The sequence below is a fragment of the Chrysemys picta genome, chromosome 11, assembly GCF_011386835.1.
Source record: "Chrysemys picta bellii isolate R12L10 chromosome 11, ASM1138683v2, whole genome shotgun sequence".
NCBI lineage: Eukaryota > Metazoa > Chordata > Testudines > Emydidae > Chrysemys > Chrysemys picta.
In genome coordinates this window covers 12,259,588-12,286,727 of record NC_088801.1, presented here as the reverse complement: position 1 = coordinate 12,286,727, position 27,140 = coordinate 12,259,588, and the positions used below count along the sequence as shown (strand labels likewise).

At 42.5% G+C, this 27,140-nt stretch overlaps 1 protein-coding gene across 2 annotated transcripts in view; it reads right to left on the bottom strand.

The window, feature by feature from the left end:
* Positions 1 to 27,140, bottom strand: part of KALRN (kalirin RhoGEF kinase) — a 721,955-nt gene that overhangs the window by 376,268 nt on the left and 318,547 nt on the right. For both annotated transcript variants that reach the window (XM_065561521.1, XM_042843108.2), the window contains exons 6-7: positions 13,815 to 13,937; positions 2,407 to 2,598 (exon numbers count right to left, since the gene is read on the bottom strand). In XM_065561521.1, the coding sequence (XP_065417593.1) occupies positions 2,407 to 2,598; positions 13,815 to 13,937 (315 nt within the window). The remainder of the gene's footprint in view (positions 1 to 2,406; positions 2,599 to 13,814; positions 13,938 to 27,140) is intronic.

Sequence of the window (27,140 nt, the reverse complement as noted above, 5' to 3'; positions counted from 1 at the left end):
CAAAAGACCAAACCATGGGCCCGATCCTGCAAATGGATCTGTAAGGATGGATCCATGCAGATCCCATCGATTTGGGGCTGTGTATGCGCACAAGGGCACATTGGCATAGATCCATCTGCTGGCTGTGTCCCCCTTCCAGGCTAAAACAGAACTGCCTAACGAAAACAGGATTCAGTTGTATCCTTTTCCCAGCAGGAATTCAAAAATCACCAACAGAAGTCTCTCTTAGCTCATTGCAGAATCTAGTGCAATGATTAATGAAAAGCAAGATGCCTATAAACCAGAAAAGTCCCCCCGCCACCCATCCCCTATCCTGCCTCGTCTCACTGCCTCAAAGGCAGAAATATCTTAGGAGTGGGTTGGAACCAGCAACCTCTTTGTCATAATGTGTAATACACATTTTATACCTCTTTCTGGGTTCTGCATACCTCTTCCTTTATTTTGTTAATTTCTGAGGCCTTGGCTACACTTACCCGCTAGTTCGACGGCTGGAAATCGAACTTCTGGGTTCGACTTATCGCGTCTAGTCTGGACGCGATAAGTCGAACCCGGAAGTGCTCGCCGTCGACTGCGGTACTCCAGCTCGGCGAGAGAAGTACCGCGGAGTCGACGGGGGAGCCTGCCTGCCGAGTGTGGACCAAGGTAAGTTCGAACTAAGGTACTTCGACTTCAGCTACGTTATTCATGTAGCTGAAGTTGCGTACCTTAGTTCGAATTAGGGGGGTAGTGTAGACCAAGCCTGAAAGTTGGAAAATGTAACATTATAATCTGATGTTTATTTGGAATGTATTAATCTATGAAGGAGTTTCTATTAGTAAAAACTTCAATTGAGATTCCATCTGCAATTCCTGAGGAGGTTATAGGGTATTGTACCAACAATGATTACCATGTCTAAGCTGACCCCACAACTGAATCCTAGTTGAGGAAGGTCTTCCAAGAGGCAAACAAAACAAAACAAAACCCAGACTAGCTGCAAACATTATGAGGACTTTCACAGCAAAAGACTGCGAGAACCCCAAAAGACTGGCAAAAACAGCTAATACACATTACATTCTGCAGAAAGAGGATTCTTGGCACATTCAGATAAAAATGGACATCTGAAAATGACAGACTGTTAAATGCATCTGAAGAAACTTCAGTCTAAAAACTACATATTCTCCTGTGTAAATGAATCCCACAGCCTAGAGGATAATAAAAAGTCATATAACATAGCTGGTCATGCTCCAGGTTTGCATATGAAACCTCAGGAGAAAATCTCCAGCCATTCAAAGCATGGGTTATTATGTAAGCATCAAACACATCCACTCATTGGGCTTGACATTAACTACTGAATGAAAGGAAAGCGCATAAAAAGACTGAGGAGACAGCCTCAAAGCAATATTTGTCAGCTGAAGGAAGAATGCCACTTACGACCAGCAATCAAAGGCAGGCCATCACTTGCAAGCAAAGTGGATTTGGGCTTAAAAAGCAAAGGTATCATCCACAGGCAGACTTCAAGTCTTTCCTAGTTAAGAAATTATTAAACTATGTTATTTCCTAGAAGATATACTCCAGAACTTGATCTCAAAGGAAAGAAGAAAACTTTTGGAGATGCCCCAACTACCTTTATGGACTTCTGATGGTGAGACCAAATGAAATTAAAAACTATGGGGACTACTACAATATTAAAATAATAGTAAGGAATTTATTGAGTTTGATTAATATTAATTTGGCCTACAGCCCTTTGTTCTTACAAAATATAGTCTGGTATAGACCTGTATTATGTATATGCACGCAGACATATACATACATATTTCATTATCATCACTATTCTGCTACCCACAATAATCCTGAATTTATCCATAGAATAGAGATAGTCCTGGCAGCTGCACTGCAATGCAGAGAGCAAGGCAGTGCATTGCTGTACCAATGAACCTCACCTGGGACTGGGGAGGATCACCTGTAGGGGAAAAGGAGTGTTCATTAAGTCCTAAGCCTTTCTTCTGAGATTACCAATAAGGAAACCGATTTGTGTCAATTACAGTAGTAGTGGTGGTATTGGTGATTTAGACGCTTGTCCACTAGGAACCAGACTGAGACTCCCAAATTCACTGCATATAGACAAAGCAGGCATCAGATAACAGCAACAGAGGGTCCTGTGGCACCTTTAAGACTAACAGAAGTATTGGGAGCATAAGCTTTCGTGGGTAAGAACCTCACTTCTTCAGATGCAACTGAAGAAGTGAGGTTCTTACCCACGAAAGCTTATGCTCCCAATACTTCTGTTAGTCTTAAAGGTGCCACAGGACCCTCTGTTGCTTTTTACAGATTCAGACTAACATGGCTACCCCTCTGATATCAGATAACAGTTTGTTTTAGTGGTTACCAACATGGTTGTAGACAATTTTCCAACTCACTGTAACTCACCTGCTCAGCCTTCTGGTGAAATACAGCAGACATGGCTAGGATGGTACTGCGCTCATCCAGAGCTGCAGCAAAGCTCTTCCATTCTTGATCCAGCTGGGTAGAGATTTGTTTAATTTGCTGGGAAGCGTAATGGCCTGCCTCTGAAAGCCTGGATGCAACTGACATGATCCGATTGATGTTGACGTAGGCATTCTGAAAATTAGAAAAAAAATTAATAAACAGAAGGGAGAAACATGGCCATTCTGCATCTTCATTACAAATTCAAAACACCATCAGCTGGAAGGATGCAGAGAAGTTGAGGTGAGAACAATCAAGCAGCCTTTTAAATATGCATGAGTTGTAGTTTGTAGACATACTACCTTTCATTCTAAAAATAAATCCCACAAGAATATTTTAGCACATCTACTCCATCATCTATTTCCCCCTCACACACACATTTTATTTATTTAGGGAAAATCATCTGCCATACCTGAGATGTCTGGTACCCAATTAGCTTCTTATCATTTCCCTCTCTCTTTATCTTATTCTAGGTATTTCAGGTACATTCATTCACAATTCTCGGTGTAAATTATAATTGCAGAAATGTTTACATTCTACATTTCAAGAGATCAATGAAATCCCTTAAAAGAGGGGTGCATTGTCAAGAGATGGGCTAATACAATTCCTTATGGAGAAGTCCTATAGAATTTTATAGGGATTATACCAATATTGTATAGAAATTTAAGAAGCTATATGGAAATTCTTATAAAAGTTATATAGTTAAATGAAAACTATCTTTTCTATAGTTTTTTTAACCCATCCCATAGCAGGGATAACATTTTATATTACATTCTAAATGTAGAAGAGTTCAAAAGATTTATTGAAAGCTTATCATTTTCTGTTTGTTTGATGGGAATTTTCCATCGGGGTTGTACTCAGCTTGGAAGCTCTGAAGAGCCACTTTGTTATCAAATGGAATTTCACGAAGCCATTACACTGCAGCATGATACCCCAATGTTTCATTACAACATAAGCCTCATAACAGAGAATCATCACAACAATATATTGATGCACCATCAAAATGCCAGTGTCAGGACACTGGATAGCAACAGCCTTATGGCTTTCTGGAACTTCTTTGATGCAATCACCTCTGTCTCCTTCTATTCCTCACTGACCGCTGGGAAAGGCCCAGCAACTTAGGACTCTACCAGTACTCTGTATTATCCAGCTTTCTTAACAAAAGAGAGGTGGGCTCCTGTGACAAATGTAGCCTGAGATCTGGAAGCGCATTGGAAACTCCAATCAGACCTGAAGAATCTATGAGAGCCGGAAGATGAGCATCACTGGTCTAACAATTCCACAACTGGGAAGAATGCAATTTGAATTTCTTGGTCACAAAATCATGACTGACTGATTCAAGGGCTTAACATGTACATAAAATAGTCTTAGGTCCTGATCCTGCAAACACTTGAGGTCATGCATGACTCATGTATGTGAGTAGCCCCCGGTGATTTCAATGGGACTATTCACATGCCTGAAATTAAGCACACATTTAAGTGTTTGCAGGATCAGGACCTCAGTGTGATAGAGATGCATAACTTCAGTAGGAATATACAGCATGCATAGGTATTAGACAATTCAAATGCAAATCAGCTATTAATATCATTTGTGCCCAGTTACATATAGCAGTGCAGCATATAGTAATATGGAGCCATGATGGCAGCAGCTTCCATTATAAGCCTTATTTTTGGCCCCTCTCTTTGCTGCTCCTATGGCCTTGGATTGTAAATTTTGCTCGGCTTGAAAATATCAGAGTAATTCTAAAGGCAAAGGAGATGTATTCATTTATTGGTGCAGTTAGAAGAAAATTAGTAAAACTGGTTTGGAGTTAGAATTACAATTTTAAAATTACCATGATTTGGATTTTGACTATTGTCCACTGTGTAATGTGTCTTTGGGTCCCTCTAGCTCAAAAGTGGTAATTAACCTGAGCAGTGAGGCTTGCAACAAAAAGACTTCTAAATAAGCAAGGCTTTCTTCCTGAAAATCCTCATGTCTGTGTTCCAGTCAAGATCAGCTTTCAGACTTTTTAGGCCAGACCTTCAGCTGATCTAAATCAGTATAGGGTGATTGTAATTAATAGAGCTATGCCATTTGCACTGGCTGAAGACCTGGAATGTTGCTTTAAAAAAAAAAAAAGACTAGAAAGTCAGTGCAGCAGTTTGAATTTCATGTAAAGAACGAGCCTTTCCTACCGCACTTGGTTTTATTTCCCTGTAGAATTAGATCAGTACTTGTAACGTAATGAGCATGACTGAATGGAAGGAAAACAACTGTGAATTCTTTGGTTCCTAGTAACTACAGTATATAAATATATTAAATAGCAGAGGGAGAAAAGGTTAGATTTGATTGAGACAGAACAGATGTTCCTCATATCTGATTTTCCAGTTAGGGGAGATTTATATATTTTTATATCTATCTATTTAAATGAGGATTTTCATTAACAAAACTGGAAGAGTACCAATATGTTCTACAGCTAACTAGATATCTTCCACAGCTCTCCCCACTCCAGCAGGGAGCAGCAATTGAGTTTTGGACTCATCAGTCTATACCTTTACTCCCCAATGGACTTTGAGAGCTGCCAATGGACAATGGGTCTCAGCAGGTTCCCCTGTCATTCTGCCCGCGCCACTTCCAGCGGCTCCCATTGGCCTGGAGCAGCAAATCGCGGCCAGTGGGAGCTGCGATCGGCCGGACCTGCGGCTGGGGCAGATAAACAAACCGGCCCGGCCCGCCAGGGGCTTTCCCTACACAAATTCACTGCCATGAACAGGCTCATGGAGGCACTCATTTTAAAAAAAATACTTCAGGCCCCCATTCTTCTCAACCAGCAGAGATCTCCTCATATGGAATTGCAGAAGGCCCTTGATTTATGGCTATATGGTAATACAATAGGTCAAACAATGTGAAAACAATATATTATTGTCTAGAAGTGAGGGCAAAAATGCTACAGTTGATATTCTCTTGTAAAGACCCTAGGCTATAACCAAGCTTTGGTTAAATTATTTCCTGCATCACTAGAAACCTTACACTTTATGTATAGTTGCAGACTTTCCAGAAGCAATCACAAGAATTAACAGAAGTTAATTCTCTATAGATTTTTCTCTAAACTTTGGAAACTTCCAGCAAATCAGGGCATTTCTTTTAACAGCTCACTCCAGTGGCAAAAAGTTCTCCATAGTTGTGGAGGAACAGATCCGATGAGGTCATCATCTGCAGAATGACATGCAAGAGTTCTCTTTGAGAATTTAAGGTCATATTTTGCCAGCAGCCAGAAATGTGCAACCTCAGGCACAGAATACTGCCACCCATCTCCTCAATGCCAAAGACCACTGTGAGCATATCCCTGGCTCCAGTTTCTGCTACTTCTGTTTCTGTTACCTTTAGAAGGCTTTGGCCCTGATCTTCAATGCCAGCAATAGATTGTGTCCTATCTACATAAATGATCATATCTTTGACCCCAAATACAAACTAAGATGAGCCTGCAATAAAGTATTCTCACTTGAGGAGATTGTATGGTTGCCAGGCATCCGGTTTTCAACCAGAATGCCCAGTCAACAAGGGACCCTGGCAATTCTGGTCAGCACTGCTGACCGGGCCGTTAAAGGCTCAGCTCGGCAGGCTCCCTGCCCGACTCCACACAGCCCCCGGGAAGCTGCCGGCATGTCCCTCAAGTTCCTAGGCATAGGGGCGGCCACGGGCTCTGCACGCTGCCCCTGCCCCAAACTCCAGCTCTGTAGCTCCTATTGGCTGGGAACCACGTCCAATGGGAGCTGCAGAGACAGCACCTGCAGGCAAGGGCAGCCTGCAAAGCTGCCTGGCCACACTGCCGCCTAGGAGCCGGAGGGACAAGTTTCCGGGAGCCGCCTCAGGTAAGTGCTGCCTGGAGCCCACACCTCACACCTCCTCCCACACCCCAACCCCCTGCTTCAGTCCTGAACCCCCTCCCACATCCATATTCTCTCCTGGAGCCCGCACCCCAACCCCCTGCCCCGCCCTGAGCCCCCTCCCACACTCCAGATTCCTCAGCCCCAGCCTGGAGCCCCCTCCCTGCACCCCCAGCCCCTCACCCATGGCCCCACCCTAGAACCTGCACCCCCAGCTGGAGCCCCCTCCCGCACTCTGAACCCTCAGCCCCAGCCCAGAGCCCCTTCCTGCACCCCAAATCCTCATTTGCAGCCCCATCCCAGAGCCCATACTCCCTCCCACACTCCAACCCCCAGTATGGAGCCCTTGACCATACTCCGAACCCCTCACCCCAGTCCCCAGCCCGGTGTCCCCTCCAACACTCCAAACCTCATCTCTGGCCCCACCCCAGAACCCGCACCTCCAGCCAGAGCCCTGCCTCAACCCAGTGAAAATGAGCGTGTGAGCGAGGGTGGTGGAGAGGGAGCAATGGGGGTGAGGAAGATGGAGTGAATGAAGAATATTTCTCACAAGACACCTTTAATATCTTGATTCCCATTGTAGCCTCTGTAACAAAGCCAGTGCAGAATTATATTGGATGGCATTTTATCTCAGCCTAATACAGAAGGCTATAGTTCATGTAAATGATAAATGGCAGGAATTTCCAAAAGATGACATTAGCCTTTACCAGATAATTGTAATGCATTTCAAATGTATTGTGACTCTCTAAGGACAACATGCATCTCAGTTTAGTTTCAGATAATTAACTCCTTGGCAACAGAAGGGCTGACGATTCCACCACTGAACACAGCATTGTTAGCATGTGTTTATCAGAAAGTGATGACTCACCATTTCATGAGGTAATGAATATAGGCATAAAACAATCTTGGTGGAGTAGATATGAATAACTTCAATCAGAATAAACAGCATGCATATCAGGTAATCCAAGTGCAAAACTACAATCAATCAGACTTGTGCCCATTTAACTAGGACGTTGTGGCTTAGGCTAGCAAATTAACTAGATTAATGGGATTACTAAATATAAACCATAGCTCAATGTTTTGTTTTAGTGAACCACGTTATTACATTGGTATAAATATTGTACTACTGTAATAAAGACTAACATAATTCATATTTCAGAGCTGAAGAAACAAACAAATGTGGCATGATTCACTGGGGCTGGGGGAATCTACATTTACAGTTGTTTTTTTAAGAAAAATACTGAACTGCAGTTTAGTACCTGAAATTTATGGCTCTTCTCCTCTAATCCCCCTCACACACTATACTTCTTCTGAGGAAGGAGTAGCATAGTAAGAATAAACAGTGTTACAAATAGTTTTTCTATAAAAGGAAGTTGGCCCATGTCAAGTATATAAGAATGTATAGGGAAGAGTGTGTGTGAAAAGGTTTGGCCTGAGAAAGACCCTTCAAGTATATTTTTCAGCTGAATTTAGAAGATTAGTATAACTACACCTCTACCCCGCTATAATGCGACCCAATATAACACGAATTTGGATATAACGCAGTAAAGCAGCGCTCGGGGGGGGGGGGGGGAGGAGCGGGGCTGCGCACTCCGGCGTATCAAACCAAGTTCGATATAACGTGGTTTCACCTATAACGCAGTAAGATTTTTTGGCTCCCGAGGACAGCGTTTTATCAAGGCAGTGGTGTATTATTAACTTGGGCCTAAAGTGTGCTAGGAACTTCACAAAAATATGTGCTTAAAGATGCAGGACCTAATTCAACTTCCCTTGAAATCAATTGTATTCTTCCTTGAAATCAATTGTATTGCAAAATTTAGAGCATCCCTCAGAGTATTCTCTCCTCTACAACCTTCCTCAAAGCCTATTTTAGTGTGTTGTCTATAAGAACTCCACCAATCATAGTGCTGTCAGCTCTCATGATTTTATCACCAATCTCATAATAGTGGGTATTCTTCTTAAAGCCCCACTTGGTAGAACAGGGGTCAGCAAACTACGGCCCATGGGCTGGATCTGGCCCGCCAGCCATTTTAATCCGGCCCTCGAGCTCCAGCCAGGGAATGCCAGCTGGGGAGCAGGCTCCAAGCAGCTCCCAGATGCAGTGGCATGGCCCCACTCTGGCTCCTACATGCAGAGGCAGCCAGGGGGCTCCGCTCTGCACGCTGCCTCGCCCTAAGCACCGCACCCGCAGCTCCCATTGGCCGGGAACTGCAGCCAATGGGAGCTGCAGGGGCGGCGCCTGCAGATGGGGCAGTGCACAGAGACACCTGGCTGCGACTCTGCGAAGGAGCCGGAGGGTGGACATGGCCACAGCTTCTGGGAGCCACTTGAGGTAAGCACCATGCAGAGACTGCACCCCTGAGCCACCCCCTATGCCCCAACTCCCCGCCCCAGACCTAATCCCCATTCCGCCCTCCAAACCCCTCGATCACAGCCCAGAGCACCCTCCTGCACTCCAAACTCCCCAGAGCCTGCACTCCCAACTGGAGCCTGCACCTCAACCCCCTGCCACAAGCCTGATGCCCCTCCTGCCCTCCGAACTCCTCGGTCCCAGCCCAGAGCACCCTCCTACACCCCTAACTCCCCAGCCCCACCGCAGAGCCCACATCCCCAGTCGGAGCCTTCAACACCCCCACCCCGCACACCACTCCCCAGCCTGGAGCCCCCTCCTGCACCCTGAACTCCTCATTTCTGGCCCCACCCAGAGCTCACACTCTCAACCAGAGCCCTCACCCAACCCCAATTTTGTGAGCCCACCATACAATTCATGGCCCACCATACAATTTATGTTCCCAGATGTGGCCCTCGGGCCAAAGAGTCAACAGATTATAGGAAAATCTCAGCTTTCATTTAAAAATATAATAAAGTTTCTAGCCCTCATAATTGTGGAGAAAAGCTTGAAAACATGACCCGTGTGTATGCTAAAGGCTCAGAAACGAGGAGATAAAGTAAAACAACCCCACATATATTATTATGAATTATTACTTTATTATTATTATTTCATGATTTTTAAGCCAACCTCAGGATTTTGGGGGGTGGGGGGGACTGACTCATGATTGGGGCTGGAAGTACTGTAATTACTGGGAGGCAGGTTGAGGGATAGTCAGGTATTTATGTTTATATTTCTAAAATATAAGTTAAAGTGTTGGTTCTGAAGCTTACAACGGTGGGAACACTGCAAATGGCAAACAGATGATAGGATGCTAAAGAAAATAATGCAAACACAACCAAGGTCAGTCCAACAGAGTCCGACCATGGACTGGTCGGACATTGTATGCAGGGACATAACCAAGCTGGGCTTAATGGATGTCATGGACAGGAATGCCTGGCAATGTTGTATTGCTCCCTGTGTCTGTAAAGATCAAAAGAAAAGAAAAAAAAAGAGAAGTGGGTTCTCAATCTAGGGGATGGCAAACAAGTTTGGGGGTGGTCACAACCACTCTCCCTTTTGTGATAAATAGATGAGAGTGGGTTTCTGAAACTTTTTCCTGTTGCAACATGGGGTTATGATATGAAGAGAGCTGAGAAACACTGAGTTAAACCAAAAAAGCAAATGAATGTGTGTATAAAATGTGTCCATTGTGACTGCTTTCCTCTCCCCCATTCATCATGTATTATCCTGCAAACATGTACACACACGAGTAATTTTATGCATGCGAGCTCAGAGGGACAACTGATGTGTAAAAAGTAATTCACATACACAAGTGTTCTCAGGATCAAGGCTTAGATTGTAAACTCTACAAGGCAGGGACCGTGTCTTCCTGTGTGTTTACTTACTACAACATGGCCCCGATCCTAACTGTAGCCTCTGGGCATTAGAGCAATATAAATATTAGATATGCATAAGTACAAAAATCCATGTATAAATTCAATTGTTATTTTCAGGCAGTCTCCACCAGAAATCAAATAGTATCACCTGCAACTGAAGTGAGACATCACCATAAACAATAAGGAGACATGATATGATCATGATGGTCGCTTCTGGCCTTAAAGTCTATGAGTCTATATATTTTACAAAAGCATTCTGGTGTAACTCTGTGTTTGTGAATTTCATTGCCTGACACTTTTCTTAAACAGATGCCTACAATCAGGTAAAAAAAATGAATTTTATTAGGCTTTAAATCAGGGACCCCTTAGGAAAAGATGTACACAGGCAGACAAGCCTTGCCATAATAAGCTAATTATCTCTACTATATTCAATTTTTTACCAGGTCCCGGTCACTGACAAAAATATCCTTATTCATGTTTTCTTCGTTAAAAAAATAAAATTGATAAAGATGTAAATTTGATTTAAAATGAGAGATGGGCTGATATTGCAAAGTTCAGTTACAGATCTGACCCAAATCCAGATCTGGACCCTACATTTCTGGATCTGGGATTTTTGTCTGTTCCATTGTAGAATAATTTTCTGCCACAAAGTCAGATCCTAATTTCCCTAAATTCTGGCAAGTTCAATTAAAGGAATCCGTTTTGGATCCATCATTGTTTGAAAGATTTACCAACATTATTTGGATTCATATGTATGTATTACCTATTCCTTTCCTTTCCCCTTAAGTAGATACAGAAATTACAGTTTTGCAACTGAGTGCATGCAGGCATACCCCTGTGGGGCTCAGGAGTGTGTTTGCACATATCTTATAGCAAGATCAGGCTGAAGTATTGAGGACTTTGGACAGAAAAGGGTCATTTTTATTTTGATCCTTTTTCTTCCTGCTTTTCCTGCATGCGTTACCACTGAAACCTACAATGCTGCATGCCAGTGAATACACATCTTTAGTATGGCAGTGCAGCTCCTGGAACGCACACATCCCAGCATGTAATGCTTCATAGCCTTCCAAATGGAAGTTTGTTCAGATCAAGATGGAGCATCACAAATTGGGGCTCACTCTCTTCTGACTCCATTTCCATATTAAACACAAATATGAATATGAATTGACCAAAACTGGGTAAGATAAATTTCCAACTCATTTCCAAATCCATTTGACACTAGGGTACAGGGCTGCAGTGAAGCCTTCCCGTGGCCACCACTCCCAACTATGCCCCTACTGTGATCCTTTGCAGGGTGGAAGTGCTATTCACACTATAGGTCTACACTATCACTTAAGTCGATCTAACTTACATTGCTCAGGGGTGTGAAAAAGACAAGTTACAGCAACCTAAGCACTGTTCACACCGGTGCTATGTTAGCAGGAGACACTCTCCCATCAACATAGCTTCCGCCTCTCACAGAAGTGGAGTAATTATGCTGACAGGAGAGCGCTTTCTTGTTGGCATAGAGCATCTTCACCTGATGCTCTATAGGGAAGCAGCTGCATCGGTGCAGCTGTGCTGATATAGCACTTCTAGTGTAGACCTGCCCAATGTAATTGTGTAACCCATGGCCACTCTCCAGCAAGCCCATAAAGCTGCCCTCCTTGTACAGCTATTCCAACATGGTATAGAAACCCTCTCCATAGTGCTCAGGGATCACCAAAATCACCTATGCAGCTGCACTGCTCTGAACCACCTCCAAGCACTCAAAATGCAGGGCTCCACTGGTGAGGAGGGTCTTGCAGGAGGCATCTGTCCCTGGTGAGTTTCAACCATTGGGTAAAGCTTTAAGGCTTCTGGCAAGTGCCAATGAGGCCTTCAGTTGGCAGCACTGAGTTATGTGCCATCTCCTGGAATCCTTCTAGGGTTTCTTTCTGATTTGGTTAGTCTCTCTTTATTCTCCCATCATGTTTTTATTACCACCTGATATTTTGATGATTGTCCTATACCTATCTTCAACTGTCATAGTTTATCTGTTTGAATGTCAACATGCTTAGAGCACTTAAAAAAGATTAAAAAGAAAAGCAACTGGGAAATCATTTCCCAAAATGAAATAGGGCGCATTATAGTTATTTACTGTATACAATGAAAACATTGTACACACACACAAAAATTAAAACACATCTTCCTCCATCAGCTGGGATCCTGTTTGTTTAGCCCAGATGAGGCTGATAGATAAGGAATATGCAGAATATAATATAAAGGATTTTGGAGTATTATACACAGTATTTTCCCCCTTTAATTGTGTTTTAGTTTTGTTACAGTAAAGGGAGGGTAACTTGAGAGTTGTTATTATCATGCATGAAGCGGTATTAATTTTTTATCAGAGACCCTTCCATGCTGTGGAAACTCTTCTTCAGGGCAGGGTCCCAATGCAGCAAAGGGAAGGTAGGTTAATTTTTCTGCAGTATTCTGCTGGGTGATAGTTTGTTATTGTAAATTTAGCAACAGTCAGGACTCCTAGAGCCTGTGTTTTGACATACTTTTGAATTAAAATCACAATAAATACATAAACATACATCGCACCTCTTATCCACCACTGAACTGCAATGTTCTAATGAGCACACAGCTTGATGGTTTAGTGAAAAAAATAACTAGCCCGTGAAAAAGGCCGGGGGAATTTAGGTCAATGGAATATAATTACCTGAGTTGGAATTTGATCAGGACACCGGGGTTTCATTCCTACTCTTATGAAAAGTGCCATGTGGTCTTTAATGACCACAAGTGGTCAGGATCTCTGTTTTACATTTCATCAGCAAGGCAGCAGCTCCAGCAGCACAGAGTCTTCTAGCAGCATGCAGGGCCATGGCTCACTAGTGACTTATGCCACAAGCTGAAACAACTACAAATTGCTTGGAGGTCTCTCATCCCAGTGCCAACCTCGCTTGACCCTGCGTCACTTTACAGAGAGCTAACAGAAACACAGCATGAAGTGGTTGGTTGACTCAGGGCATTTTTTCTGTAGCTGACAGTTAATATTCAGAGAGAGAGGACAGGACTATTCTTATCCTATGCCATTTCGATAGGGTGTGTGCATTCATTGTTCTAAATGAGCACAATGATCAAAATATCAATACATTCTGCCCCAATCTCTGCACTGAAAGCATTGCAGCTTGCAGACACAAATGCTGTATACCAGGGAAGACTAAGTAGGAAAGCAAGGCACTTCCAAATGGATGATGATAATTTTTTTTCACCTCAGGTAATGTTGAGTTGCATCCAAAGTTGCAATCAGCTAAGAAAAATCTGATTCTGGACACAACTGACAGTTTGATTAGATTCTCCTGTTTGGAATTTTGAGGAGCAGCCATGTGGGGGAAGAGAAATGTAAATTATTAAAGCACTATGCTAGAGTTCTACTGAGTCTCGTTAATTGCATGTCAAGAAAACACCAAACCCTTAAAAATACTGTATTTGTTTTCCAAAATATAAACAGCTCCACAGGACTGTCCTGGTTTTAAATCAAAGAAATAATCATATATCAGCATCAGGGTGGACAAAATAACTTCCCAGAACAAAGTGCTGCTGCCACACGCCCAGCCTGACCTTCTTTAGTTCTTCACATCTCATGGGTCTACAGTTCTCTTTTAAGTGGAAGTTCACTCCTGTCCCTTCCCCTCCCACACACACACTCACACAGAATCCATATTTACAGTGCGTCTCTGAACTTACCATGGAATTCATTGCAAAGTGATTATGCTGTGTCTGCAAGTCAAGGGCATGTTGGTAGCTCACTCCAATCTCTGTATGACTCTGCAGGAACAATTCTTTGTTGTGGCTGATCCAGTCAAACATCTATAGAAAGTTCACACAGGACAAAGAAAGAGAATCAGGGGAGAAAAGACTAAGATCAAGTGCAAAATACAAATATGAACGTTTCTGACACAGATTTACGCTAATAACAAAACAAAAATGATTTAGTACCGCCACAAAAAACATCCCTTATCTGAATTTAGTGTACTCAAACAAGGACAAAATGTAAGTTATTACCACCTTCTCTATGAACAGAATGACAGGTTAGGAAACACACATGGTAAGCCTGTCTCTCTGCAAGCTGATCCCATAGTCCTTTCCTATACTTTGTTAGGAGTTCCATAAGTAGAAAGACTACAGTGACAGGGCCTTATTCCATTGACTGATGCTCGTGGTTCATAATGTTACCAGAACCCAGGAATGGACCACTAATCTTTACACAACAATGATTTGGTTTTCTTTTTTTTTTCTTCTTTCTTTGCAGTGTATGGATAAGCTCCCCAATTCTTTCAGCTAAAAACCAAACTGAGGTTTTACACTGATTTTTATTAGTACTTGCTCTCCCCAAAAACAAAGAGCAGTCTTGCTTCAAAACATTAGCTTACAGTGAAACACACACACACATTTTATTTAATTCTATGGTCCATACTCCTGTCAGCTTCTCACTGCTCTTAGCCCCATTTCAAAGGAAAACAGATGTCTAAGTAATTTGGTATGTTGGCTCTAACTCTAACAAAATTCTGTACATCAATTTTATTAATCTCCATCTATTATGCTATAACACCTGACATCCAAGGAGCTCATTTATGAATTAAATATCACAAGTTAGCTATTAGATAGGTAAGGATTATAACACCCATTATTCAGATGAGTACACTGAGGAATAGAGAAGTTAATTGACTTGTCCAATGTTACACATTTTTTTTGTGGAAGAGCCAGAACAGAATCTAAGTGTCCCAACCCAAAGTCCTGAGCCTTAATACACACATACTCACACTGTACCATTGCACAGTATATATCACCTCAATTTTCACAGATAGAGGAACTGAGTATGTAACGGTTAAGTGATTTGGTTAAGGTCTAAGCATGTTAATGGAAAAGCTAGGACTAGAACCCAGCAGCCATGGCTGGGATCTATAGTTTAATAAAAATAAGACCCCAGAGGACATTCTGTGCTAGATTACAGCTCCAAGTTGTGAACTAGGACCATTAAGATAACACTTCCTCCCATGACAAACAAGTCCTACCAAACCAAATGGTTTTGACTTTAATTTTACTGACTGAAAAATAGTACCGATTGTTTTTTGTTTCCCTGTAGAATAAATTATAAAAAAATTGGAAGTCTTCATTCTCGTCTGGCAATGGTTAGGCAAAAGATGAACTCAGACTTTTTTCCACTAAACCCTGTTTTATTGTTACATTATCCTCCCAACCCACTCTCACACAGTTTGTCTCTTTTGTCCACCTTTTATGTCCTTTCTGACATGTGGAGTGAGAGTTCTTTAGGTCAAGGACTGTCTTGTTTGTTAAATGTCTGTAGAATGCCTAGCACAATGGGGACCTGATCCGGGTTCCTAGGCTGTACCATAATCCAAATAATAAATAAATGAATAATACCATATGATCTGCTTTACAGGAGTACAGTCTCAGTACAGACATTTGGTGGTACTGAAGAGACATGAGGTTTTACATTGTTGTGAGTGGGAGGGAGGCAAATGAATAGCTTAGCTACACCAACCATATGCTCAAGCGATTGCTACAAACCTTTGTTATGCTACTGATGTGACCCCAGATAAATACCAGCATCAAATCAATGGAATAACAAAAAGTTTGACTGGTGATACCTTAGGTACAGAAAGATTCTAGCATCCATGTATTATACATTATTGTGATTATTTCCCAAGATGAGTTCTCTTCTGCCTGTGCACATATATTGGCATGAAGAGTTACACAGACATTTAGGTTGAAAATAGGCTCTTTATATACACCTCAAACTCCTCTCCAGTGAAGTTGGATTTTGCTCTAAGTGCTCATTTCAACATTAGGATCTGTTCTAGTCTCACTGTGATTTACACAAGTAACATTTAATACCCCTTACATCAGAAAGAAGAATAAACCTTATAAAAGTTCTAGTAACACCAGATTTAGAGCTGTTACACTGACCCCTGCTCCAAAGACGAGTGCCTTACAGATGAAAGCTATCAGCCCATTTAAACCAACCTGTCCCCTTAATGTGTTATTTTACATTAATTTATTTGCAGGAAGAGATTTTGTACCTTATCTTGTATTTTACATTTGCTGAAGGAAGTTATTTAGGGAGAGATTCAGATCTCTGTCACAGCAGCGTAAATCCAGAATAACATTGTTGACCTCAGTACGATCACACCAGATTTACACCACTGTAACAGAATCTGGCCGCTCACTCATTATTTCAGACTGTGAAATTGACCAGGTTCATTACGGGATGTAGCCACTGTTTTCAAAACACCTTTAGTGATTAAAACTGAAGAAAACAACCTAATGTAATTCAACGTAAATCTATCTCAGTGCCTCATTAAGAGTTAATACAATTTGAGTAGAAAAGAATTTAACGCAGCTGTGGACTCAAGAAAAGTATTACCATAAAACAATATATATATTTCAAGAGTAAAGTTCATGTCCAAACAACAGAGTTTTATCTCTCTGTTTAGAAACCGAACCAGATTTATCTCAAGCAGATACATGTTAAATGTGAACATGTTTTTAACCAAGCTAGAACCATTTAAGGAAAAACCTGGCTGAAAGCCATTGAAAATAAATAGTAAATCTAGTATTTTATGCACAGCAATCCTAAATGGAATCAACTTGAATGTAAATGATTAATAAAACAAAACAAGAAGTAACTGATTATTTCTGGGGGTGAAAGAGCGCTTTCTTCATCTTAGCCACAATTGTATTATAGAACAAGGATCTGGGTTAAGTTAAGCCATATTTATGAACTTTGAGATAGAATAATTGACTAGGAGAAAAATTAAAATTGAATAAATTAATAAAAAATATATCCTTTTGTCTCACTTAATAAATCATAACAAACAATAGTAATTGAAAAAGTACCTCAGGAGCTTTGAGCTACACACAATCATTTTCTGTATTGCCTTCCAAAAACTGTTCTTCATTCATATTCATGGACAGCGGCAGAATTATGAAGGCATTCTCAACTATGTTTCAGATTTTGACTATATTTATGTTACTCCAAATTACTTGCAGGGCCAGTTCAAGCTAAGTTGGGCCTCTGGCAAATTATCTCATGTTGATAAGGTCCAAGATTCAGTGTGTGACCTTCTCCCTCCACCTACTATAAACTCCCATAACATGGCAAGCTCAGGGAAGGAAAAGGTGTGTGATACCCTGGCTCTCAAATCCAGGCCTGTGAGTTTCCACACACCTATCACATCCTGGCCACCATCTGATGTCCGCTGAAATCTGGCTGGCGAAGGACTGGCAGAACTACAGCCACAGCCAAGGCACCATCCACGGGACCCTTGACTGGAGGATCGCTGGGCGCCACTGATTAGTCCAGCCATGCTATTGAAGCCAGAAGGTGGCAAAGGAAGTTGAGCAATTAGGGGATTCCCTGCTGCTGTGCTGGATCCTGCTTGTGTCTGCTTCTGGCATGCTGTACCCAACCATGTTTCTGATTCCTGCTTCAGGCTCCTCACTTACCCCTGCCTATGGCCCTAGTTCCCACTGGGCTCCTGCCTGCTCCTTACCCCTCTGCTGGTCCCTACACTAACACCTCACCTCACCTCTGACCATCAGTGACTAATTCTGGCTCTGACCCTCAGCTTTGACGTCTGACTCCAACTCTGGCTAGACTCTGGACTCTAGCATTTGGTATCTGACCTCAGATCTGATCCTCAGCTTTGTATTCGCTCATCTCCTGGCTCTGGTAATGAGCAGTTGACTATGGTGCTGATTCTCAATTCCGTTCCCTGACCTGGATGCCTGCTCCACTCACTAGACACCACCACCTACATCCTGGTCCCTAACAAGATGTTGAGTTCCGTGGAGCTGGAGTATGGGTAAGACAAGTGGCAAGAGAGGCCCAGATTCAGCAAAGCAATGAACCATTACATATGTGCTTTGATGAATAGGGGTGTTTTGTTGAATCGGATACTAGAAGGTGGTTTCCTATTACTCAGGAAAACTGAGGAATCACATTCAGTTTGAGCCAGGGCTGTGATAAAGGTGGAAACATCTGGATTTCCCGGGAAGGAAGAAGAGAGCTCACATTGTTATCACCATAGAACTCTGCCAACATTGAGTGGTTCATACTTTCACATTCATCATCATGTGGCACTGGAGCATGATTAGTAAACATCACAGAAGCATTGATGAAACCCCAATGATGTGGTGGTCGGGAGGCAAGTTTTCAAAATTCATAAGCCACACCCATAAAAGTCACAACTGGCTCACATGAGATTTTAAAATAACAAATTGTGAATTCTTTTTATTTGCCTTCCAGTTTTGAGCTCTTAGGGTTCATGTTTCCAAGGTTTTCTCTGCAACCATAAGGGTTAGAAATTTACTATTTAAAAAAAATGAAAGATGAGCTTATCATGTAATAACATGACTCCAGGAGTTGGGGTTTTAAGGAAAAATACTAAATGTTGCAAGACTCATGATAAAATCATGAGAGTTGGCAACACTGGGAAAGGGAGGTGAACCTGTCGGTGTGACAGCATTGGCTGTCCTGGCTCTGGTTTTTGGTGCAAGATTTCCTGAAAAGTTTTCAAGTCCAATTTCTTTCCCACTTGAAAAACACTGGTGTTTCCTGTGTTGCTAATTTAGATTAAATGAGCATGTTCCTTGGTTTGCTTCAAAGACATGCACCACTAAAGATGTCAGCAAGGTGATGAGACAGTGATTACTATTTCACAGAACCTTCAGGGGGAGTTCACATTGAAGGGCTGTTTCATGAGTCCTGTAGAAATGTTAAATATCATTTCGTTTGGTTAATTTCTCTATCACAGATTATGTTAAACTAGGCCAGATTTTAGGACTCAGCCCTATGATAGTTTTCCCATCATTAAAATGGTGCTACTCAGAACTGAATCAATGGCTTCCAACCCATTTGTGATTGCCATTATATTAATGGTTCTTTAATTACTGCTACGGTTAACATTCCAGCTTATTTTTTTTAATTGGAGTGACTGACTGACTGTCAATGACTTTTAGTATGCTAATCAGTCTTACAGCCATGGAACTCGCACTACATTTAATGAAATAACTCTAGGATTGGACATTAGATGGGTTAAAACACATGAACCAACAATTCTCAATGTCTCCCACATTGACACTTCTCCACACTGCTCCAAATAATCTGGAAACCAATTAAGCATTTAGAATTTCTAAATTACTGATCATTTTCTTATTTTTTTAAAACACAAGTAACTTGCAGATAACTTCCAAGGTGATTATCATTGTAGTCTGCGTCTCTTGTGCTACATGAATGAAAAATGAAAGCACACACTGAACAGTGATAAGTGCTACAAACATTGCATTTAATGGAGGGAATTAGTTCTTCATCATGAAAGAATCAAAAGAGCCAATATAGTGCAAAGAGCATTCTCACAAAGCTTTGTTAAAGCATTTACCCTAAGTTCAGCGTCACTCTTCAGTGTTTAAATATCCTGCACATACCCAGACTGAGCCTACTAAGTTTATTTCCATTTGTGAGTTAGGATATAAAACTATATATCCACTGCCCCATCCATACCCTGGCAATAATTAGCTCTGATTAGCTCAGTTCAAGATGTACAAAACATTCTAAGCAGGCTCCAAAACCAGTGGTATTTTGTCAGCAAAGTCCACTGTTGACTGGGAGATCCAGCTTAAGCAGCAGACCAAAAGACAGGTCCCATGTTGATCATAAATGAATGACAGTTCTAACGCTTACTGAGAGTGGAGGAGGGCACTGCCTCCTTGCTTCAAATCCTACTAGCTAATCCTGTTACTACAACTCATTGGGAATTATTCAACAAAACAAATGGTTTGTTGAAACGTACTGGTTTTGATGAAATTCTGACAAACCATTGGCAGGGTTCTGACAAGGTTTCCTGCCAGCTCTACTAGCAGGCTGCTAGGAAGCACAAGCTTCCAAGCAGCCTCACCATATGGACTGCCCTGGAGCTGGCGACCCCAGGGCTTCCATGGTCTGCAGCTCTGGAAAGCCCCACTACATGGACTGCCCCAGGACTTGAAGGCTCCCAGGTGCTGAGCCAGGAGCTAAGCCCCAACTAGAGCCTGCAGGGTGCCTCAGACCCATGAGAACTCCCTGTCACATATTGGTAGCTGTGGCTCCCAAGCTCTGATGGTCCTTGCTCAGCCATGACTCCTAGGACTTCTAGGCTCCTGGATCTCCATCAGTCTGCTAGGGCTCATGGGGATCCAAGAGCCTAGAAGCTGTGGGAACCATGGCTGAGCCTGGAACTTCAGAGCTTGGGCTCCCAGGGTCAATTTCATTTAGAACACAAGACATTTTTGAAGCAAAATGTTTCCATTATTTCAAAACATTTTTTGTGCTTTTCCCTTCTGCAAGACATTTTGAAATTCTGCTTTGCACTCTGAAGTGGAGCACAATTTTTTTTTTAGAATATCAGTATTTCTTTTCCTCAGGAAATTCTGACTTTTGACCAGCTCTAACTATAAAACCTGCTATTTCAGCGAGCATGACTGCTTGTTTATTTAGGGTCCTTGTGTCTTCTCCATTCTTAATTTTGTACCCAGTACAACCATAATTCAGATCAACTGGATTTACAGCATCATTCCAAATGATGAGAAGAGGCTGAAACCCCATGCAGTAACTGTGGTTCTCCACTTCAGGTGCACATGCGTTAGTAGCCTTAAATCTAAAATCAGTCTCCACTGTCTGTTTTTGTTTAGGATGAGAAAGTATCTTGAGTAGATACTTGAGTAGGAAAAGTACCTTTTCCTTTGTGTTGAGCATGGACAGGATCAATCACTCCTAAATGAAGAAGGGAGTTTATTTCCTGTCTCAGTAAGAGTTTGTGAGAAAGGTTCCTCAAAGAGGGATGAAGAAGTGGGGTGGAAAGGAGTAAGGGAGGTAAAGTATATATGTAAACGGATACTACCAACAAATTATTCTTGGAGAAATCAGTTTCCTTGTATGCTGAAAATGGGGAAGTCGATCTCCAAATGTGAGGAGGTGGGCAAATTGTTGCAGCTGGTGAACTAAGGAATGAGGAGGATTTGAACCCTTGACCAGCCCATCAAAACTGGTGTTTTGAGGCTGGCTGAGTACTCAGGCCACAAGCATGCGTTGATCGTCTCTTCGGGAATCTGTTTCTTCCTGAGAGGTTCTTTGGAACCCAGAGAAGTGTATTGGACCGGATCTCTGGGAGGTTTGTGACCTACTAAATTCTCTTTTGTTTGTAGGAGTGTAAATTCTCAGAGATCATAAAGTGGCCTTGGATACTTTCAAAGTGTTCAGGGACTTACCTGTGTTCTCTGAAAACAACTTGCAGACCATCAATGGGGAGGTCCTCTCCAGTGCTGTGGACCTCTGTGAAAGCCAGAAAGTTGGAGCCAGGATGCCCTATGCATAACGACCACCATAGAGATGGAACTGGCAAGGCATCTACCACATTTAGAGGTGCTTGAGGGATGTCCTGGACAGTAACTGTCCCTCAGCAGTTATGGCCTGAAATTGGTCTCTTTGCTTCAGTGGAAGGTACTCAATAAAAGCGGTATATTTCGGGTAGTCAGTGTAATTATATTTTGCCATGATTGCCTTGTAATTTATGATCTGAAATTGTAGGGTCACAGATGAGTAGGACTTCTGTCCTAAAACATTCAGGCACTTCTGTTCTATGGGGTCGATTTGGTATGGTGTTGTTTTCCTCTCTCATTCACTGTATCCACCACCAGAGAATTAGGAGGAGAGTGGGATAATAAAAATTCAGAGTTCTTGGTAGGGACATAATATTTTTGATCCACCCATTTGCAAGTTGGTGGTACTGTTGGTGAGGTCTGTCAAACTGTCTTTGCTGGATCCAAAAATGCCTCATTGATAAGTAGTGCAGCTCCGGTCAGTGTTGCTGACTGCAGAATGTCCAGCGACTAGTGTTGTGATTCCTTGATTTCTTTGAGTGGAATCTATAGAGCATCTGTCACCAGTTTTATGAGGTCCTGAAACTGCTGGAAATCACTGGGTATAGATGGTGGTGGAGGCATAACTCTTCTGGAGACGACGAGGAGATAGTGGTTTGAGGGATAGCTTCCTTATTTACCCTAGCTTCCTCCTCCTTGAACGTGTCCTCAAGATGAGGAATAGGCTGGGGTGGAGTGGACTCTATGTCTCTCGTCCTGGTGGGCAAGACTAGATGCCTTGGAAAATTGTCATCAGTAGGCTGCCCAGCAGTCCCAGTATGTCCATTTTGCGGGGCCTACAAGAGATGGTGTGGCATCCAAGGCTTCTCCCAGCACCCATGATGTCTTTCCTGAAATCCGCCCCGCCCAGAGGGTGCCAAAGAGTGGTTTTCTATATGGATGGATAGGAAAGCCTTGCACTGAGAAAGTACAGACAGAAGGGAGGTCTTCATCATCCTTGACATCGCCCAGCAGAAAAGGGTACCAGAGAAGATGGGAGTCCGGTGACTGAATAAGTCTCACTATTGAGAGGCACGCAGTACCCCCCTGAGAAGTGGAGACTCTGGTTCATCTGTCACCAATAAATCCTTTGAGTACCAAAATTCTTGTGGTACTGCACGGGGAAACGGTATTGACATGATGGCGTGTCCATCTCTACAGGTAGACCGTAACAAAGATTTAGCATGCTCCAAGGTCCGCACTGATGGAGTTGGACACTTAGACTTGCACGTTGCCCAGGAACCCATGAAAGAATGTGACAGCAGCAAAGCTGTGTCCAATGGTACTAATCTGGAGGAATGTTTCTCCTTGCCCTCTTTGTCACATCTGGACTCCACCCAGGTTCAGTTGGAGCAGTGACAGATCTTGGAAGTGCTCTGGGACTTTCCAGCCTCACCAGTACCGGAGCAGTCCTTTCCCTTTATAGTATCAAGTTGAGAGGTCAAAGCTTCTGAGTCAACTTATGGGAGACTAAGGTCTTTTAGAAACAGGCTCCTTATGAGGGGAGGGCGAACTCCTGAGGCCCTTCAAGGAGGTCTCTGGAGTCTACCTCTTTCTCAGTGAGAGTTGAGTTGAGTTCAAAAGGAGCACTAGATCTGCCTGAAGATTGGTGTACAGGGGGGTTCGCCTAAGCTAGCTCTGGAGCAGGGCAAAGGGAATGTTCCATCATTGGTAGACTCAACTTAATCCCCCAGTTCCTTCTCACCCTGGATTTAAGGGCCAGACAGAAGTTACACTTCTGAGGGACATGTGACTTTCCAAGGCTGCCAATGCACTCGGAGTGGCTGTTGCTAACCAGGATGGCCTCCTAGCAAGAGATGCAGCATTTGAAACCCTGTGAAACAGGCATGCCCTTCCTGGGGAGGCTTGCCTTCCCGGAAAGAAGGGAGAGGAACAAAATGAATCCTCTCAATTACTAACCTAACAAACTATCTAAAACCTAAACTCATTAGCTGAAGAAAAAAGCTTGTAGTCAAGGCATGCTCAAGGCAGACACTCTAAAGCTCTATCTCAGCCTGAGGCCACTGAGAAGGAAGTGAGGGTGATTTGCCCACAAGGATCTATATAGCCTCAGTGTGGAGCATGAAGATGTGTAGGGCCCATGTGCAGTCCAAACTAACACTGTTATGAAAATCTCTGACTGAAGGCACATGGGGCACATACACAACTGAAGTGGAGCATCCATAGAGACACTACTCGAAGAAGAATATATGTTATCAAACCTATGATTTTCTACAGTGCTCATTACCATAACATCTAAGTATGATCGTAACAACTCTCCCTTTTTTATTTTTCTTATAACACTCACTAACATGAGAGATGTGCTTGAGCACAAACTCTTGTTCTCAATACCCTCAAACTCTGGGGAAGGTGGGATCCAAACTTTTCTGTTGTCTCCTATCTATATAGCAAAAAAATATTCAAATGTAATACACTGGGTAATTGCCTGTGATGTGTCCCCTCCCAGTGCCTGGTCAACATACTGGGGATAAGGCTGCTACTTCCACCAGCTAATACTACTGCTACCAGCAACTACTACCAGCTTTATCTCCAGTGGTAGTGGCCTGTATTGTGGTGCTGAAGGTCTCTACTTCTAGCTCCATCAATGATCAGTGGTGGGTTGTTACAATGTCACCATCACAGGCACTTAGCCAGTATGTTACAAATTCTGCTGATGTTTGGGTTCAGATCCACATCTGAATTTCACAGCTCAGTCCAATCTCTAATTATTATTTTAGTCAGAACATCAAGCTAATGTACCCTCCCCACGGCATGCAAATATGAGTGATAGCACTCCTGCTGCAAAAAAACGGAACATGTTTGCTAAAGAAATACTTCATTAGAAATTACAGAGACCAAAAAAAAAAAAAAATCTCCGCCTCCCATATTTTTCAGGAATCCTCAGCCCAAGCCATAAGAAATAGACTAGGACTGGTAAGAAGTGGCAGAATAGAATCCCTGCAAATATTACCATGATGATAACGAAGAAAAACAATTAGCCTGAAAGAATATCTAATTTATACATGTTTCAGAGTAGCAGCCGTGTTAGTCTGTAGCCGCAAAAAGAACAGGAGTACTTGTGGCACCTTAGAGACTAACAAATTTATTTGAGCATAAGCTTTCGTGGGCTACAGCCCACTTCTTCAGAGCATCTAAGGGTGCCACAAGTACTCCTGTTCTAATTTATACATATATGTCTTGGATTTCTGGACTCAGATAGAAAAGAACCACCTATTGAATCAACAGCTATACTTCTTCCATCACCTTAGTTTTCCTTGGCAGTATCCCATCCAACTATTGACCATGCCTGATACTGCTTAGCTGATTTGATCTGACAAGATTACAAACAGAGATATGTTTCAAATACTAAAAATAAACTCAAGAGTGATTGGAAAAGACCCAACAAAAATATGAGGTAAGGTTTCATAATGAGCTTTGCTCAACACAGTACATAATACTTCACACAAATATTTAGTCTCTGCTGTCTCCTTATGAGCTGGTACACACTTAAGAAATGTTATTATTCTAACAAACTCTTTTGGGTCTTTATTTGAATGAAGGACAGGTAACCAATTATGTGTATAATGAAATGCAAAGAAATCCAAGCTATGCATCTGAAGGGATGACGAGTCTAGAGGAATCAGTATGAGGCCCACAGAAATTCCTTACCAATTAAAGCAAAGCAATCCATCACTTACAGGAGATGTGGCATGCATGCCGGGTTGCCAGTGCCACCTGTTCAGTTTTAAATTGGCTCAACTACAGTAAAGTATGAGAGGTTCCACATGGAGAATATTTGAAGCTAAGCAAACATTTAAAACTTCCTTTTCACAAAATAATAATATTTGTACAGGAGTAACAGTCAAAGTCACTTCCTTGAGGTTTATAAAGCTTCCAAATATAAGGTCTTGATCATCACTCATTAAAGTCAGTGCAAAGATTCCCACTGAATTTAATGAGAGTTAAATCAGGCCCATAGTCTTTGCAATGCATCTAATATGAATGCACCAGTATTTCCACAAAAAGTTACTGTGCAAACTGTTGGTGGTTGATATGGGAGTTCTAACTGAACTTGAAGGGCCTGATCCTGCAAAGACTTATATCCATGCTTATCTTTATCATCTGGAGTTCTAAAGATCTACTCACTTGGGTAAAGTTATATATGTCTGTAAGCATTTACAAGATTATGCACTAAAACCCTGACCCTAGAGCCAGATTTAAATGCTTTTTCTATCACTGTTTTACAGATTAAGACCCTGATTATGCAAAATACTTAAGTGCGTACTTGACTTTATGCATGTGCTAAAGGGGTATGTCTGCACAGCAACTAGACACCCGTGACTGGCCTGTGCCAGCCGGCTCAGACTCACAGGGCTCGGGCTGCAGGGCTGTTTTATTGCTGTGTAGACTTCCAGGCTCAGGCTGGAGCCTGGGATCTAGGACCCTGTGAAGTGGGAGGGTCACAGAGCTCGGGCACCAGCCTGAGCCTGGAAGTCTACACAATCAATGAAACAATTCTGCAGCCCAAGTCCCCCAAGCCCAAGTTAGATGGCACAGGCCAGTTGCGGGTGTTTAGTTTCTGTCTTGACATACACATAACCTAAGTTGATCCCTATTAAACAAAACTCTCAAGCAACTGCTTAAACTTTTAAAGTAAAGAGATCTTACGCATGTGCTTAAGTGCTTTGCTGAATCAGGACCTAAATTTGTAGCTTCATTTTTTTTAGGCCTTAAAATATATTTCATAAAGCATACAAGCTGTGCAATACGCACAAGTCAAGATTTCTGCTGGACCTTTCACTTTTACATTTCTTGGGCTAAGTCCTCAGCTGGTGTAAGTTGTTGTGTGTTACAGGGTCCTGCTCACATTCACCAAAGCAACTCACTTGCCTGCACCCCTTTGTGGCTTGGTGCAGGGTTGCCGGGCTTTCTCCTTGGTCACCTCCATCTCTGTCATCCATGGCACAGACCTCCAGCCAGGTCACTTAAAAGTTCAACCCCCTTCTGGGGTGTCCAAGGTGAGCTGTAACTGGATGGGCCTTGAGATAGCTTCTCCCAGCTGGCCTCTTCAAAGTCCCTTCACCTGGCTCTCTCTGGAATATCAGCAAAGTACTTACAAATCACCACAGAACGCAATGAAATTGCACTCTTCTTTCCAGAGAAGCAGGTCCCAGGGCAACTGTCTGTAGTCCCTCATTAAAACTCAGAACTACAAACAAACATTACTATAGTGCCTCTAGCCCCGCTCCGGGCTTGAGCTTCTCTTGAGTTCCTCTTCAACTCCTGGTTCATCTTGCGAAACACAAGCCCCAGGACTGCCTCCATGAAGCCTGGCCCATTGTTCTAGAGGCCTATCATGGGAGTTAACTCCACTCTTGTGGCTTAGCTTCCCAACCCAACTCAGCTCAACTACTCTCTGCCACAGCCAGCCCCCAAGCTGTTGGCTTCCTCCTTTAAGTCCTATACCCAACACAGTTGTGGAAGGACAGGGCTAAATAAATAAGCCTCTTGGCCCTTAAAGGAACAGACCATCCTGTTACAATGTGGCTCCACTGAAGCCAGTTTTTCCATTACATGTGTCTATGTATATGATTC